The sequence below is a fragment of the Diachasma alloeum genome, unplaced genomic scaffold (genome assembly GCF_001412515.2).
Source record: "Diachasma alloeum isolate Michigan unplaced genomic scaffold, Dall2.0 Dall_scaffold_00318, whole genome shotgun sequence".
Lineage (NCBI taxonomy): Eukaryota > Metazoa > Arthropoda > Insecta > Hymenoptera > Braconidae > Diachasma > Diachasma alloeum.
Window position 1 is genome coordinate 168,683 of NW_021680457.1, and position 18,424 is coordinate 187,106.

Genomic DNA, 18,424 nt, shown 5'->3' on the forward strand with positions numbered 1-18,424 from the left:
AACCGAGAAATTGTCAAGAAATTCCAGTGACTCGAAACACAACCAAGTTTACGCTGGCAAATAACGACACAAGCGACACAATATCAAGGTTCCGAGACCACCGTAATTAGATTGAATATACAATGTTGTCGATGACGAGAGCGCATGTTTCCACAAAATCAAATGCCTGCAATATTGATATCTAGAGAAAATTGTCAACAAAAAACATTGAATAATAATTGAACGCGACAGTAATATCGTAAAATTACGCGACAAATGCAAATGCTCCGTAAATGGACGAACGAATGAACTAAACGAGAGAGAAGCGCCGAGAGAGAAATAATCAACGACCAAACCTCCTAGTTCTTACAGTCCTGCAGGACTCTGATGCCCGTGACATCAACATAAGGGGAAAACTGCCCATTCGAAATAACCAAAAGAGGGAAAAAAACAATGAAACACCCACCGCGGTCATCGAGACGATTCAGCTGCAACAAGCCCTGGCTGCTCGGCTCGATTAAACTTCCATGGATCTCTTGGGTAATCCAACAGACTCCCGTAAAGCCCACGATTTCCTCCAGCCTCCAGTCCCTCGAATTTTCGCAAAGTCCTCCAAGACCAGTCTCAATAACACAAATTCTCGTCGAATTTCCTCTTTCATCTTTCCAGGCAACCACCACACGGGAAGTGCTGGTCGAAGAAACGAGACACCCCGGCAACGGCTTCCGAAGCGCGGCAGTGCTTCCCATTGGCCCTCATCTCGAAAGTCCAGCCAATGACGATATTCCTCGGTCCGTGACGCATGCGCAGTGTCTGAACTGTACCATTCGGCCAGGGTTTTTCTCAATTAAAAATTGCATAAAATAAACCGCAAGATCCCAAAAACCATAATTTTAAATGGCTGATCCCGTCGTGCCATCATAGCTTGTAATCAACGTCGATACAAACAACTGGCGGAAATCCCTCTCCAGCACCAAAACATCTCTCGCTGCCCACTGCGTCACTTCTTCCTCATTTGAGTCCAGGAGGTGGTGCCCTCACTCGGCAGGATACACGTACAGGCCCGTTTGTGGTCACTGAAGGCGAAGGCTCTCGAAGACTCATTCGCGATAATCCGGAATCTCCCCAGAGATTATTACTAATTACCCAGAGCTCCTCGGTCCCCTGAAGTCCCTTGACGAGTATCTCCTCTGTTATGCGCGTGGCAGCGGAATATTTAAAAAAACAAATCACAAAAACGCAAGAAACTAATAATCTCTCTCTCGACTGTTGCCATCGGAGGTGACTTCCCGCCTGGTGGTGCAATAACAGACACGCGGAACGGTCTCCAAAACCCGCAAAGACCTTGTAACGAATATATCACGTTACAACATATATAATTACGACAGAAAAAGAAAATTGAAGCAATATCTTCTTTTAAAGAGATAAAAAAAGATTTGTATAATCTAGGATCTCAAACAAAGATTACCCTTGTTCCTAGGCTTAAGGTTATCTCTGGCGAAATAGATTGCTGACAATAAAGGTGACACCAATTTGTTACTACAGCAAAGGGATTGTAATAGATTGAGATTAGTACAATTTTTTCTTGTAATATACGGTATTGATTGCTTACATTAATGGGTTTACGTTGATTCTTGACGTAAAATAAATTAGTTATGGAGGCTCGATAAATTGATGGTTTATTTAACGAGATACAATTAACATGAATATTAGTATTGAAAAAGATTGAATGTTCGAAGATGGACGAAACGATACGTTTCTTTATTTGGGTGTGTTGCGAACAACAAGCTATAGTCTTGGAGCAAGAAAGTCAAACTGAACTACGGTTACCTTCACATTAGACCTTGAAAAATACTAAAATTTCACAGTTGGTACGATTTTTTATGCTTCGAGTTGATCAATATCTGAAATCATTATGAGTTACTCAATTGAAGTAATGATTTTCATTTTCAACAAAATTAAAATAAATAGTCTATTTCGAAACTGAACCTAGCTGATGTCATAAATCACTAAATTATTAGGTGTACGAATAAGTTTTAGGACACTGCAAAAATTTTAAAATTCATTCTCGAAAAAAAGTAAACTACATTTATTCACCAAAATAATCTCCATCATTTCGAATGACCTTCAGCCATCTGTTCGATAATTCACGGATGCCTTCCGCAAAGAAAGTTTCATCTTGCGAGGCGAGGAAATTATCGACCCATTTTTGCACTTCTTCAAATGTTTTGAATCGCACAACAGTCAATTCGTTTTGCATCTTCCGAAATAAGTGAAAATTAGTTGGAGCTAAGTCTGGTAAATACGCCGGGTGTAGCACAGCTTTCTATTCAAGAGCCATTAACGTATCTTTGACCGGTTTACCCATAGGCGGCCTGGCGTTGTCATGGAGCAATTTTACTGGACGTTTTAGTTTGCCAGTAAATGGACATTTTTGTTCAATTTCTTGGTTCAATCTTATTAATTGTCGACGATAGCGATCGGCAGTAACTGTCTCGCCAGACTTCAAAAGTTCATAATGCAGTACGCCTTTCATATCCCACCATATAAACAGCATCATGCATCACTCCTTACAGTGAATATTGCGCTTCGGTGTCGATGTCGTCGGCTCGCCGGGGTTAACCCAATGATATTTGTGTTTTGGATTATCAAAATAAATTCACTTTTCATCATCGGTCGCAATTTTCCACAAAAAAGACTTTCTATGTTGCTTATTGTAAAGATTCAGACATATGTCAAGTCGGCTATCTTTATTTTCCCAAGTCAAAAAGTGTGGCACGCACTTTGTTCCTTTTCGAATCTTTCCCATAGCGTTTAAGCGATAGGAAACGGCCGGTTGAGTTACTCCAAGCTGTATTGCAAGTTGTTTTTCCGTTTGGCAAGGGTTTTCATCCAGCAACCCTTGCAGTTCCTGGCCATCCACACTTACAGGGGCTCCGGTAAGTTCACGGTCACTAACGTCGAAATCACCTTCTTTAAATCGCTTACACCAATACTCACGTGTACTTTTAGATACAATGTTGTCCCCAAGAACAGAACGAATCGATTAACATAATTTCCTAACAGTTTTTCCTTGATGGAATTCATAGCGAATGCAGTGTCTAATAAGTAGCTTATCGATCTACATGTTTTATTCACAGAATTTACGGTTATGTTTATGACACCCTTATGTTTTGATACTACGTAACACATCCCACCATATCATATGTAAGCGGTAACTTTGAATTATTTTCACGAGACGGAATCGAAGTGTGCTAAAACTTATTTGTACACCTAATATTTTTCTTGGTTCGATAACTTGACCCCTCAAGTCGAACGCCTTTCGGACCAAACTGTTCGTATGGCTGGGGCTAGATGGCAGTAGCATATTGAGGGTTAATGAATCCTATTGACTGGCTCGATGCGAGAAAATGCTGGGTCGATACATCGTATCGACCCCGTATGTGACCAGTTGATGGAAAATTACACATTTTAGGGAACAGCCGTTTGGTTCTAAAACCAAAGACATCCAAGGAAGTTTCTGAAATCCTCAAATACTGCAATCTAAATCGCCTCGCTGTTTGCCCGCAGAGCGGCAATACTGGGCTCGTCGGTGGCAGTGTCCCTGTTTTTGACGAGATTATTCTTTCCATGAAATTAATGAATCAGATTATTTCGACGGACGAGCTTTCAGGTAAAGTGGACAACATAAATCTCTGTAAGCTGTACGCCTCTCGTTAAGATTGTATCATCTTCATTGTTTATTATTTCATATTCTATTTCATTCCAAAGGGGCGCTAGTGTGCGAGGCTGGCTGTGTCCTGGACGTCCTGGACAATCATTTGGACGATTACGGCCTAATGATGCCATTAGATCTTGGTGCCAAGGGTAGCTGTCTCATAGGCGGTAATATCGCGACAAATGCCGGAGGGTTGCGACTGCTACGATACGGAAATCTACACAATGCTGTGTTAGGATTGGAAGCAGTATGTACAAGTATCCTTGAATTGTTCGAGGTGAATTCTACTAATTTGATCTCTAGGTTACAGCTAATGGCAAGATTATAAACTGCATGAACACTCTAAAGAAGGACAACACGGGGTACCACCTAAAGAACCTGTTCATCGGTTCGGAAGGAACGTTGGGAATCGTGACGAAAGTTGCAATCCATTGTCCTACTCGTCCTAAGAGCATCAATCTCGCATTTCTAGGTCTTGACAATTTCGATAAAGTCCTCACGACGTATCTTCTCGCGAAGAAAGAGCTAGCCGAGGTCCTATCGTCTTGTGAAATGATGGATGATGCTACGATGGGAATTAGCGTTGATATGTTGGGCTTGCAAAATCCTTTGTTTAAAAGGCACAAATTCTACATGCTAATCGAAACCTCAGGTAGCAATCCGAGTCATGACGACGAGAAGCTGACTGCATTCGTAGAGAAAGCCATGGACACAGAATTAATCATCGATGGCACATTGACGGGTGACCCGACGAAAATGAGGGTGAGTTTAATGTTATTACTTCTTTCATGTGAATGTGCGGTAATGTGGCAGTTGCTAATGGGGGTTAAAATGATCCTCACATTCGCCCTTCCCCCAAAACGTAATGAAAAGAAGGAAGAACTGTGTTATCGGGAAAAAGCGCGATAATAGGCAATACCCGCAAATAAAAGTAAATCCCTGAATACTGAAGAATGCGCTCTCTCCCTCTCTCCCTCTCTCCCTCTCTCCCTCTCTCTCTCTCTCCCTCTCTCCCTCTCTCCCTCTCTCCCTCTCTCCCTCTCTCCCTCTCTCCCTCTCTCCCTCTCTCCCTCTCTCCCTCTCTCCCTCTCTCCCTCTCTCCCTCTCTCCCTCTCTCCCTCTCTCCCTCTCTCCCTCTCTCCCTCTCTCCCTCTCTCCCTCTCTCCCTCTCTCCCTCTCTCCCTCTCTCCCTCTCTCCCTCTCTCCCTCTCTCCCTCTCTCCCTCTCTCCCTCTCTCCCTCTCTCCCTCTCTCCCTCTCTCCCTCTCTCCCTCTCTCCCTCTCTCCCTCTCTCCCTCTCTCCCTCTCTCCCTCTCTCCCTCTCTCCCTCTCTCCCTCTCTCCCTCTCTCCCTCTCTCCCTCTCTCCCTCTCTCCCTCTCTCCCTCTCTCCCTCTCTCCCTCTCTCCCTCTCTCCCTCTCTCCCTCTCTCCCTCTCTCCCTCTCTCCCTCTCTCCCTCTCTCCCTCTCTCCCTCTCTCCCTCTCTCCCTCTCTCCCTCTCTCCCTCTCTCCCTCTCTCCCTCTCTCCCTCTCTCCCTCTCTCCCTCTCTCCCTCTCTCCCTCTCTCCCTCTCTCCCTCTCTCCCTCTCTCCCTCTCTCCCTCTCTCCCTCTCTCCCTCTCTCCCTCTCTCCCTCTCTCCCTCTCTCCCTCTCTCCCTCTCTCCCTCTCTCCCTCTCTCCCTCTCTCCCTCTCTCCCTCTCTCCCTCTCTCCCTCTCTCCCTCTCTCCCTCTCTCCCTCTCTCCCTCTCTCCCTCTCTCCCTCTCTCCCTCTCTCCCTCTCTCCCTCTCTCCCTCTCTCCCTCTCTCCCTCTCTCCCTCTCTCCCTCTCTCCCTCTCTCCCTCTCTCCCTCTCTCCCTCTCTCCCTCTCTCCCTCTCTCCCTCTCTCCCTCTCTCCCTCTCTCCCTCTCTCCCTCTCTCCCTCTCTCCCTCTCTCCCTCTCTCCCTCTCTCCCTCTCTCCCTCTCTCCCTCTCTCCCTCTCTCCCTCTCTCCCTCTCTCCCTCTCTCCCTCTCTCCCTCTCTCCCTCTCTCCCTCTCTCCCTCTCTCCCTCTCTCCCTCTCTCCCTCTCTCCCTCTCTCCCTCTCTCCCTCTCTCCCTCTCTCCCTCTCTCCCTCTCTCCCTCTCTCCCTCTCTCCCTCTCTCCCTCTCTCCCTCTCTCCCTCTCTCCCTCTCTCCCTCTCTCCCTCTCTCCCTCTCTCCCTCTCTCCCTCTCTCCCTCTCTCCCTCTCTCCCTCTCTCCCTCTCTCCCTCTCTCCCTCTCTCCCTCTCTCCCTCTCTCCCTCTCTCCCTCTCTCCCTCTCTCCCTCTCTCCCTCTCTCCCTCTCTCCCTCTCTCCCTCTCTCCCTCTCTCCCTCTCTCCCTCTCTCCCTCTCTCCCTCTCTCCCTCTCTCCCTCTCTCCCTCTCTCCCTCTCTCCCTCTCTCCCTCTCTCCCTCTCTCCCTCTCTCCCTCTCTCCCTCTCTCCCTCTCTCCCTCTCTCCCTCTCTCCCTCTCTCCCTCTCTCCCTCTCTCCCTCTCTCCCTCTCTCCCTCTCTCCCTCTCTCCCTCTCTCCCTCTCTCCCTCTCTCCCTCTCTCCCTCTCTCCCTCTCTCCCTCTCTCCCTCTCTCCCTCTCTCCCTCTCTCCCTCTCTCCCTCTCTCCCTCTCTCCCTCTCTCCCTCTCTCCCTCTCTCCCTCTCTCCCTCTCTCCCTCTCTCCCTCTCTCCCTCTCTCCCTCTCTCCCTCTCTCCCTCTCTCCCTCTCTCCCTCTCTCCCTCTCTCCCTCTCTCCCTCTCTCCCTCTCTCCCTCTCTCCCTCTCTCCCTCTCTCCCTCTCTCCCTCTCTCCCTCTCTCCCTCTCTCCCTCTCTCCCTCTCTCCCTCTCTCCCTCTCTCCCTCTCTCCCTCTCTCCCTCTCTCCCTCTCTCCCTCTCTCCCTCTCTCCCTCTCTCCCTCTCTCCCTCTCTCCCTCTCTCCCTCTCTCCCTCTCTCCCTCTCTCCCTCTCTCCCTCTCTCCCTCTCTCCCTCTCTCCCTCTCTCCCTCTCTCCCTCTCTCCCTCTCTCCCTCTCTCCCTCTCTCCCTCTCTCCCTCTCTCCCTCTCTCCCTCTCTCCCTCTCTCCCTCTCTCCCTCTCTCCCTCTCTCCCTCTCTCCCTCTCTCCCTCTCTCCCTCTCTCCCTCTCTCCCTCTCTCCCTCTCTCCCTCTCTCCCTCTCTCCCTCTCTCCCTCTCTCCCTCTCTCCCTCTCTCCCTCTCTCCCTCTCTCCCTCTCTCCCTCTCTCCCTCTCTCCCTCTCTCCCTCTCTCCCTCTCTCCCTCTCTCCCTCTCTCCCTCTCTCCCTCTCTCCCTCTCTCCCTCTCTCCCTCTCTCCCTCTCTCCCTCTCTCCCTCTCTCCCTCTCTCCCTCTCTCCCTCTCTCCCTCTCTCCCTCTCTCCCTCTCTCCCTCTCTCCCTCTCTCCCTCTCTCCCTCTCTCCCTCTCTCCCTCTCTCCCTCTCTCCCTCTCTCCCTCTCTCCCTCTCTCCCTCTCTCCCTCTCTCCCTCTCTCCCTCTCTCCCTCTCTCCCTCTCTCCCTCTCTCCCTCTCTCCCTCTCTCCCTCTCTCCCTCTCTCCCTCTCTCCCTCTCTCCCTCTCTCCCTCTCTCCCTCTCTCCCTCTCTCCCTCTCTCCCTCTCTCCCTCTCTCCCTCTCTCCCTCTCTCCCTCTCTCCCTCTCTCCCTCTCTCCCTCTCTCCCTCTCTCCCTCTCTCCCTCTCTCCCTCTCTCCCTCTCTCCCTCTCTCCCTCTCTCCCTCTCTCCCTCTCTCCCTCTCTCCCTCTCTCCCTCTCTCCCTCTCTCCCTCTCTCCCTCTCTCCCTCTCTCCCTCTCTCCCTCTCTCCCTCTCTCCCTCTCTCCCTCTCTCCCTCTCTCCCTCTCTCCCTCTCTCCCTCTCTCCCTCTCTCCCTCTCTCCCTCTCTCCCTCTCTCCCTCTCTCCCTCTCTCCCTCTCTCCCTCTCTCCCTCTCTCCCTCTCTCCCTCTCTCCCTCTCTCCCTCTCTCCCTCTCTCCCTCTCTCCCTCTCTCCCTCTCTCCCTCTCTCCCTCTCTCCCTCTCTCCCTCTCTCCCTCTCTCCCTCTCTCCCTCTCTCCCTCTCTCCCTCTCTCCCTCTCTCCCTCTCTCCCTCTCTCCCTCTCTCCCTCTCTCCCTCTCTCCCTCTCTCCCTCTCTCCCTCTCTCCCTCTCTCCCTCTCTCCCTCTCTCCCTCTCTCCCTCTCTCCCTCTCTCCCTCTCTCCCTCTCTCCCTCTCTCCCTCTCTCCCTCTCTCCCTCTCTCCCTCTCTCCCTCTCTCCCTCTCTCCCTCTCTCCCTCTCTCCCTCTCTCCCTCTCTCCCTCTCTCCCTCTCTCCCTCTCTCCCTCTCTCCCTCTCTCCCTCTCTCCCTCTCTCCCTCTCTCCCTCTCTCCCTCTCTCCCTCTCTCCCTCTCTCCCTCTCTCCCTCTCTCCCTCTCTCCCTCTCTCCCTCTCTCCCTCTCTCCCTCTCTCCCTCTCTCCCTCTCTCCCTCTCTCCCTCTCTCCCTCTCTCCCTCTCTCCCTCTCTCCCTCTCTCCCTCTCTCCCTCTCTCCCTCTCTCCCTCTCTCCCTCTCTCCCTCTCTCCCTCTCTCCCTCTCTCCCTCTCTCCCTCTCTCCCTCTCTCCCTCTCTCCCTCTCTCCCTCTCTCCCTCTCTCCCTCTCTCCCTCTCTCCCTCTCTCCCTCTCTCCCTCTCTCCCTCTCTCCCTCTCTCCCTCTCTCCCTCTCTCCCTCTCTCCCTCTCTCCCTCTCTCCCTCTCTCCCTCTCTCCCTCTCTCCCTCTCTCCCTCTCTCCCTCTCTCCCTCTCTCCCTCTCTCCCTCTCTCCCTCTCTCCCTCTCTCCCTCTCTCCCTCTCTCCCTCTCTCCCTCTCTCCCTCTCTCCCTCTCTCCCTCTCTCCCTCTCTCCCTCTCTCCCTCTCTCCCTCTCTCCCTCTCTCCCTCTCTCCCTCTCTCCCTCTCTCCCTCTCTCCCTCTCTCCCTCTCTCCCTCTCTCCCTCTCTCCCTCTCTCCCTCTCTCCCTCTCTCCCTCTCTCCCTCTCTCCCTCTCTCCCTCTCTCCCTCTCTCCCTCTCTCCCTCTCTCCCTCTCTCCCTCTCTCCCTCTCTCCCTCTCTCCCTCTCTCCCTCTCTCCCTCTCTCCCTCTCTCCCTCTCTCCCTCTCTCCCTCTCTCCCTCTCTCCCTCTCTCCCTCTCTCCCTCTCTCCCTCTCTCCCTCTCTCCCTCTCTCCCTCTCTCCCTCTCTCCCTCTCTCCCTCTCTCCCTCTCTCCCTCTCTCCCTCTCTCCCTCTCTCCCTCTCTCCCTCTCTCCCTCTCTCCCTCTCTCCCTCTCTCCCTCTCTCCCTCTCTCCCTCTCTCCCTCTCTCCCTCTCTCCCTCTCTCCCTCTCTCCCTCTCTCCCTCTCTCCCTCTCTCCCTCTCTCCCTCTCTCCCTCTCTCCCTCTCTCCCTCTCTCCCTCTCTCCCTCTCTCCCTCTCTCCCTCTCTCCCTCTCTCCCTCTCTCCCTCTCTCCCTCTCTCCCTCTCTCCCTCTCTCCCTCTCTCCCTCTCTCCCTCTCTCCCTCTCTCCCTCTCTCCCTCTCTCCCTCTCTCCCTCTCTCCCTCTCTCCCTCTCTCCCTCTCTCCCTCTCTCCCTCTCTCCCTCTCTCCCTCTCTCCCTCTCTCCCTCTCTCCCTCTCTCCCTCTCTCCCTCTCTCCCTCTCTCCCTCTCTCCCTCTCTCCCTCTCTCCCTCTCTCCCTCTCTCCCTCTCTCCCTCTCTCCCTCTCTCCCTCTCTCCCTCTCTCCCTCTCTCCCTCTCTCCCTCTCTCCCTCTCTCCCTCTCTCCCTCTCTCCCTCTCTCCCTCTCTCCCTCTCTCCCTCTCTCCCTCTCTCCCTCTCTCCCTCTCTCCCTCTCTCCCTCTCTCCCTCTCTCCCTCTCTCCCTCTCTCCCTCTCTCCCTCTCTCCCTCTCTCCCTCTCTCCCTCTCTCCCTCTCTCCCTCTCTCCCTCTCTCCCTCTCTCCCTCTCTCCCTCTCTCCCTCTCTCCCTCTCTCCCTCTCTCCCTCTCTCCCTCTCTCCCTCTCTCCCTCTCTCCCTCTCTCCCTCTCTCCCTCTCTCCCTCTCTCCCTCTCTCCCTCTCTCCCTCTCTCCCTCTCTCCCTCTCTCCCTCTCTCCCTCTCTCCCTCTCTCCCTCTCTCCCTCTCTCCCTCTCTCCCTCTCTCCCTCTCTCCCTCTCTCCCTCTCTCCCTCTCTCCCTCTCTCCCTCTCTCCCTCTCTCCCTCTCTCCCTCTCTCCCTCTCTCCCTCTCTCCCTCTCTCCCTCTCTCCCTCTCTCCCTCTCTCCCTCTCTCCCTCTCTCCCTCTCTCCCTCTCTCCCTCTCTCCCTCTCTCCCTCTCTCCCTCTCTCCCTCTCTCCCTCTCTCCCTCTCTCCCTCTCTCCCTCTCTCCCTCTCTCCCTCTCTCCCTCTCTCCCTCTCTCCCTCTCTCCCTCTCTCCCTCTCTCCCTCTCTCCCTCTCTCCCTCTCTCCCTCTCTCCCTCTCTCCCTCTCTCCCTCTCTCCCTCTCTCCCTCTCTCCCTCTCTCCCTCTCTCCCTCTCTCCCTCTCTCCCTCTCTCCCTCTCTCCCTCTCTCCCTCTCTCCCTCTCTCCCTCTCTCCCTCTCTCCCTCTCTCCCTCTCTCCCTCTCTCCCTCTCTCCCTCTCTCCCTCTCTCCCTCTCTCCCTCTCTCCCTCTCTCCCTCTCTCCCTCTCTCCCTCTCTCCCTCTCTCCCTCTCTCCCTCTCTCCCTCTCTCCCTCTCTCCCTCTCTCCCTCTCTCCCTCTCTCCCTCTCTCCCTCTCTCCCTCTCTCCCTCTCTCCCTCTCTCCCTCTCTCCCTCTCTCCCTCTCTCCCTCTCTCCCTCTCTCCCTCTCTCCCTCTCTCCCTCTCTCCCTCTCTCCCTCTCTCCCTCTCTCCCTCTCTCCCTCTCTCCCTCTCTCCCTCTCTCCCTCTCTCCCTCTCTCCCTCTCTCCCTCTCTCCCTCTCTCCCTCTCTCCCTCTCTCCCTCTCTCCCTCTCTCCCTCTCTCCCTCTCTCCCTCTCTCCCTCTCTCCCTCTCTCCCTCTCTCCCTCTCTCCCTCTCTCCCTCTCTCCCTCTCTCCCTCTCTCCCTCTCTCCCTCTCTCCCTCTCTCCCTCTCTCCCTCTCTCCCTCTCTCCCTCTCTCCCTCTCTCCCTCTCTCCCTCTCTCCCTCTCTCCCTCTCTCCCTCTCTCCCTCTCTCCCTCTCTCCCTCTCTCCCTCTCTCCCTCTCTCCCTCTCTCCCTCTCTCCCTCTCTCCCTCTCTCCCTCTCTCCCTCTCTCCCTCTCTCCCTCTCTCCCTCTCTCCCTCTCTCCCTCTCTCCCTCTCTCCCTCTCTCCCTCTCTCCCTCTCTNCCTCTTTGTTGCGATGTTGCGATGTTTGCAGGTCAGTTCTGGTACAATTCGTCGATGCCTTCCCTGAGTTCGCGTTCTGCCCGTTGGAAGGTGGTGCCATTGTCGCTGTATGAATCCGATGGAAATCCATGACTTTACGCGAATCTGTCGAATGCAGCCATGAATGTCGATATTGAATGGTCTAACACTAGTTTCTAGTGAATTGTGCAAGTAACCATATATATGAAGAGCGCGATGTAGCCCTTGTATGATTTTACTCCTCGTCCTGGACTTGTGCGAACGTGAACAGGTCCAGCATATTCTAGCCCAGTGTGTGTGAGGGGCGGAGACGGTGTTACGCGTTCTGGCGGAAGAGCCGACATTGTTAGGTGAGCGGGTTTCCCGTCGTATCGAATGCACTTTACGCATTTGTAGATGTGGCTCTTTAGGAGATGTCTCGCGTTCAGGATCCAATAGTTTTGTCTCAGGGTACTCAGAGTCAGTTGGAGACCTCCGTGTATTGTCTTTCGGTGAATGTCATCGATGAAGAGGTCCGCGATTCTTCCTGCTGGCAAAATTATAGGATGTTTCTGCTTGTACAAGATTGATGCTTTTGAAATACGTCCGTTTATTCTCACGATTCCATTGTCATCCATCACAGGGTCGACACCGATTAGTTTGTCTTCGGTTGGAAGATGCTGCCTGGCTTCCAGGAAAGCAGTTTGGCTCTGGAATGTGCCTCGCTGCATTTGTCTGATCCAGAAATCACACGATTTCTCCATTAACGCATTGAATGAGTGTCGTGGTTGACGTCTTCTCAATACGTTAGAAGGCTTCAAGCAGTAGTCTGTGATTCTCAAGTTCTTCTGCCATGACGAGATACGGTGAGATAACTGATGGATGTCTCCTGGCTCATGATCACCAAGCGATTGAGTTTCCCGCGTTGTAGCGCATCCTGTGAGGTTGTCTTTCTTTTCGGTTTTTGTTTGAAGAGTTGGATTGTCGATGCCTGTTTGTTGTGGCCCTCAATTTGTAACAAGTTTTAAACATATTGGTTCAGTCCAATAAAGATCATCTGTGACTAGATCTGCAGGTAGAGCTCCACGAGAGGCACAGTCGGCTGGGCTCGATGTGATTGGGACGTAATGCCATTTGGCTGTTGTGAGTCTGGTCTGCATGTCTAATACTCGATTGTCAACAAATGTCAGCCAGTGTAACGCATGTTTTTTGAGCCAGGCGAGTACTATTTGCTAGTCACTCCACGCGTGAATGGTTACTGCTACGAGTTTCATACTGTCTGATGCGTTCCAAGACTCTAGCCAGCAGATATGCACCACCCAGCTCAAGTCAAGCTATTGTCTGGTGCTTTCTTGGAGCGATCTTGGACTTTCCCGCGATGAGACAGAAATTTTTCCCATTTTGAGAGAATTGTCTCGGGCACTTCTTCATCTCAATCCATTCCAAGTAACCACAGTTCTTGAATAAGGATTTTTGCTGTGATAGTAGTGGGCGTGGGACAGCCAACAGGTTCGAATATCCTGGCGACAGTTTAGAAAATTTCGCACTTCGTAGCCTTATTCGAGTTGTCCAGGAACATGGAGAACTTGAAGGTATCTCAATTCATATTCCATTGGACTCCGAGGACTTTGATGGTTTCCTTCTGATCGAATTCCGAGGTACGGTCACATTCTAACAGCTCGCGAGGAATCGCTCTGAGTCTCTCAGCCTGCCTAGATGCCCATTTCCGCAGGTTCATTCCACCGGAAAGTTACAGCAGTTGTAGCTCGTTTTGCATCTCTCTAGCTTCATAACTTGAAGAAGCTCCAGTCAGGACGTCATCAACGTAGAAATCACGCTGCAATATAGCGGCGGTTCGCGGGAATTTCTGTCGTTCCTCTATGGCCAGTTGTTGCAGCAGGCGACTTGCCAGGAATGGGGCTGGCGCACTTCCATACATAACTGTTTTCAAGTCGCATTATTTCCCTTATGTCGTGCCAGGTGGTTGCCACAGGAATCGTTGTACATGTTGCTCCTCTGGGACCACCATAATCTGTTGAAAAATCTTCTCGATGTCTGCTCTCAGTGTCACTGAGTCCATCCTCCACCTCAGAATGACATCGAGGAGATCATGTAATAAATGAAGGCCAATGTAGAAGTGATCATTAACCGTTGATCCTTTGGTGGTACGGCTGGTAGCGTTGGAAACCATTTTGATCGGTAATGTCGAGCTGTTTTCTCGTAGTTCAGTATGATGTGATAGGTACACAGGCCTGTGGCTTGGATCTACATGTTCCGAGAAAAACTTCATGTGTTCTAAAGCTGGGTATTCCATGAGGAGTTTGTCATTCTCACATTGGTGCAGTGGCTTAGCGCAGCATCGATTTCTCTATCTTTCCAGGCCTTTCCTTGCGATATCGTAGGATTTACCAATATCTAGAGGTAGTTGACTCTTCAGTGGAAGGTGCACTACGTATAGTCCACTCTTCTCTCGTGAATGAATGTACTTGAAGTGGTCCTCTACTTTCTGATCCTCTTGATTCAGGCCAATGGGGCTAGAGAGCTCCTTTAGTTCCCAGAATCTGCGAACTAACACGTTCATGGGTTCTCTGATGAAACAGTGATGAACTGACGTGTGAGCCTGTTGCTCCGGGACTTGTTACTCCGAGATTCTTGAAGATTTCTGATGGCCTGTGACTACCCTACCAAAGATGGTCTCTTGCACCATGGGAGCATCGGCAGACTCTTTTCGCATATCATCCACTAGAATAGCGGAATATAAATCTGCTCCAATGATCACATCGATCTTTCTGTTGTCCTTGGGGTCAGCCTCTGCGAATGTCAGCCCTTCAAGATGAGTCTATTTCACTTGAATGAGTTCTCTTCGTGCAGCGTATGATGTGAGCTTGAGAAGGACTTGAGCAATGATCGGGAGTGACGGCTTCCTTGAATTGCACGGTTCGATAGCACACGACACTACACTCTTGCAGGACGCGGTCTTGTTCTCGTTAACTTCGGCGATGTTGATGTTGACTTCGACCTGTGGAGCACGTAATACCTGCGCTGCTGACTCGATGATGAAGGACAACTCGTATCTTTGGTCCAGGACTGCTCTGGTGATGATTGTATGACCGTCGACAGTATGGAAGCGTACTCTTGCAGTCGCGAGTAGTACTGAACTGGCAGTGGATACTGCTTAGTTGCTGTGATATGCAGTCATCTTCACTGTTTCTTCTTCTTCATCCAAAGACACAGATGTGTCGCTCTGACTTCCACAGCTGCAACTGTCGTCATAACCATTACCGCATTCAGCTTTCGCGGTGTTGGCCATTCTCTTCTTGCTTCTGGGCCTTTTGAATGACTTGCAGATGACAGTGTGATGTTCTGTCTGGCAATTTTTGCAGCGATCTTGCTCCTCGCAGTCTTTGGCCGCGTGATCACCCTTGAGAAAATTGAAAAAAAGATTCTTAGACTTGACAAAGTCACGTTTATCTGAGAGGGACTTGGCCGTAAAAGAAAAGTAAGTAGTTATATCAACCCATTCTCCAATGGGTTTTGCTACAAAGGGGGCATACAACCTTTTCTTCAGTAACAGTATGCATAGCCTTGACGGCTGCCTTACTGTTCTGAAGTCGTTTAGCGCGTTCGTCCAGAAAGGCCTTGACTCCCTAGAAAGAGGGGAAATCGTTGGCATTGTTGATGTTCAACTCCCAGTGCTTGCGCGTTCCATTGTCCATTTTGTTGACTGTGAGGTATACGAAGATGTCATCCCAATGTTCAACCTCCCTTTTCAGGTTTGAGAGGACCTCACGCGTGCGGACAGTCTGATCATGGAGGCGGCATGCTTACTCAGCTGTTTCACTATTCATTTTCTTGATGCTAAACAGCGCTTTCAGGTGTGTCAATATCAGATGACTCGCGTCCTCGTATCTGTCATTTAGAATTTTCCAGACAGTATTGTAATTCTCATCAGTCACATCCACGTCATTGATGAGTTCGAGGGCTTCTCCTTCTAACGAGGCGGGAAAGATAAAAAACTCCTGAATGTTGGGAATAGCTGGATTATCATGCAATAGCTTCTTATAAAGTCCCCTGAAGTTCTTCCACTTCGCGATGCTTCGACTGAATTTAGGTATCTTATTTTTTCGAGTTTGAAAAAGGCGTTTTCGAATCCTTGAGTGGGTTCAGTGGCTTGTGGTATGACTGGGGGAGGAGTTAGTCCCACCATGGTTCCATACAAGAGAATTTTCTCCTTCATTTATTGAGAACAAATAATTTGCAAAGCGGAACATTAATTTTCACCACGTGGTAGACGCGTTGTAGTTCGGTCACCCATAGAATTCTAACTCGGTTACGCGACTTATTCCACAATTTACCGACGAACACGAGTTGATTTATTTTAATGTTAGACTTTCTGACTCTAACGAAAAACCGACCAACCACTTATTTATTTTTAATTAGTTTAATGTCCCGCTGATCCGGCTCCAAGGAACATGTTCACGATTGCTTTTAGAATCTGAATTGTTGTTTATTTTATTACGGATTGTTAAGCACAAGATGCCGGGATTGGGTACTAATTGGAACTAATTGGACACCAATTTAAAAAAAACTATATTTAATTGCCCAACTCAAGTTATATACACTTTAGACATTAAATCCACGCGAATATAATTCTCATTCACGGAGCTACGAATAACTGTATCAGAGTCCAAAAAGGCAACTCCCGAATTCGGCACGCCGATCCGCTTTTAGGGCGATGACCGTGAATTTCGGGTCTCACATGATTGACCTCAAGAGTGGGCGCGGTTATTATTCGCAAGCACGAACATCTTTCTTAAACTTTTGTTCTACTAAATCATGAAAAAGAAACACATAAACGGCGAAGAAACAGCGTGAAACTAAAAAATTATTTCAATTTGGTATTATTGCAGTTGAATTGTCTTGGACAATGGTCATGTGGGGGAGCAAAAATCCCTTTGTTATGAATCTGGCGAAATTGTTGCATTTATTAACTTTATCAACACGTCTCTACTTTCAAAAATCAAAAATTAAATGCGATCATTCGTGACCATTAAAGGCTAATTGACATTTATGTTGTTCAAGTACCAAAATTTGTAAATATCTTGTAACAGATTTCGGCTGGTGCTCCATCAGCAAATATCCCCAACTACTTTGGCCTGCTTTATCGCTCAATGGTTGGGGGCCAGCTGGATTTTATCCGGGAAATCCAACGGTAAACCGGTCTCAGGGGTAAACTCGTCTACCCTGAGGACATTCGTGGCGGGACTGTGGGTGCCGAGCCAGCATCAGTGTGACACGTGTAAGGATATTTTCCCGGGTTGTTCACCCAGGAAAAATCCAAACTACTTTTTAGCCGTCTCTATCGCTCAATAGTCGGGCGCCAGCCGAACCTTCACGGGAGGTTCGACGAAAACCGGCCTCTGAGGCAAACTCGTCCACTCAGAGGACTTTTTGGCTGGACAATGGGTTAGTGGGCCTAGCTAACATCAGCGTGATACGGTAGAGTGGGCGAAGTCCACCAGGAGTATTACCGTCACATTCCACGGCCTTTGCAAGCCGTGGATTATGCCTCGCGGCACAAGTTCCCTACTGAATGGGATTCATCTTTCCTCCGGAGGGTCTCTCGACTCCTCCGGCATACTTCCTCTCTCCAAGTATTTCTACCCGGGAGAGTTTCCGAGCTACTTGCGATTCAGCCGGAACTCCTCAGAGCCTTTGACGTGGAGAGGCTGATCTGACCAGGGTGGAACTACGTTACCTACGCTACGACCACCCACTCTCTCCACCACCAGTTACCGCTTCGGTGGTCGCGCGTCACTGCCTCCGGGTAGTACTAGACCGTCGGCGTATGGTCGGACCGACAGGAGGATTTCTCGACTCCAGGCCCACGGGCCCATACGCCTCGAATCGTTCCGCCGAGACTAGATGACGCCGAACACGACGAAGTCGTCACCTCGCGTTCCGAAATAACTCAGATTTACGCGCGGGGGATGCAGCGGCATCCCCCTATATTCGCCGCCACAGTTATGCACCAGGCTACGCTGAGTAAACTCCTTACCATGGCTTCTTCAGCCATCCACCACTTCCAGCACACCGAGAGATTATTTCAACCTCTCGGTTCAAGCGCTCGCGTGCGACTAACTCGGAATCTTACTAGGGCCTTGCCTCCTAGTCTGGATATCTCGGCGACGATAGGTCATTCCGTTACCCTATCCCCACCAATCAACCCGACGGGATCACGGAGGTACCAGTCCTTTCACCTGGCCGTTGGTCCCTAGCCTACTCCGACATAGCCTATAGAATCGCCCAGTTGGACGGTCTGTACGTCGGCCCCGTTTCCCCTAGCACATGCTGGGCGAATTCTAATACGGCGATAGTCTAGTACGCCCTCCAGACCTCCAGGGGTCGCGGTTTCACCCATAACCGCTATGCCTTAGGTCTTTCATTGGTTTGTGGTTTATCTCACCTAGTCCCGGCTTTTTTCAGCCGCTTCTAGGTGTCACTACTTATCTCTCTTCAACAATTTGGAGAGTTCACTTATCTTTTTAAGGGGATTTCAACCCGTAACGAGAAAATCTCGTTACACACGGTAGAGTGGGCGAGATCCACCAATGTCGGAGCAAAATCCATTTCCCTGCTCTGGGTATGTTCAACCCCAGAAGCTAACGAAATAGTTCTTTCAAGGGAAAATTCCCTTGTTTCCTCGTCCAAGACGTTCGAAACAGTCCATAACGCTTCCTATCTTTCTCCAGACGGCTCGAACCTGGAGAAGCTGCGGATTACCTGCGAATCCTTCTCACCCCGCAGGGCGCCGAACACTGAGAGGCGGATGCGACCTCGGCCCCTGGAGACTATCTCACTGGCCGAGAGTCCACCCCAATTAACCCCAATGGTAAAAGCAATCTCATCACGGGTCAACACCCGGAGTACTAGTCCTGGAGACACGCGAAGTCGGATGTCCAGGAGTCTGCACTACTCCCCATCCACGGACTCCCGCACTCTCCATTCCCTTCGTCACGGGTCATGAATCCCTGGAATCACGGAACGAAGCATTCCACGACTCCAAAGCAATTCCGTTCTTTGCGTATGGGACGCTGAGCATCCCATTCTCTCGCTGTCTGTGACTCTCAGAGACAGCGCCCCCTTAAGAACCCTTACGGATTCAAGCCACTACCAGCTATCATCGAGGACCGGACAATTCCATCCGCTCTAATCAAGCGCCTGTCATCCACTGTCTCGAAATCTCCTCGGGCCTTCTCCCCCTAGTCTGAACATCTCAGCGGCGGTGGGTCATCCGTTACCCCACCACCACCAATCAGCTCGACGGCAATCGAGGGGGCG

The 18,424-nt window shown here is 51.2% G+C and overlaps 1 protein-coding gene across 1 annotated transcript in view; it reads left to right on the top strand.

Moving 5' to 3' along the window:
* Positions 1-18,424, top strand: part of LOC107040112 (D-2-hydroxyglutarate dehydrogenase, mitochondrial) — a 360,887-nt gene that overhangs the window by 146,628 nt on the left and 195,835 nt on the right. The window contains exons 2-4 of the mRNA XM_015260059.2: positions 3,455-3,652; positions 3,751-3,944; positions 4,001-4,459. Coding sequence (XP_015115545.1) covers positions 3,455-3,652; positions 3,751-3,944; positions 4,001-4,459 — 851 coding nt within the window. The remainder of the gene's footprint in view (positions 1-3,454; positions 3,653-3,750; positions 3,945-4,000; positions 4,460-18,424) is intronic.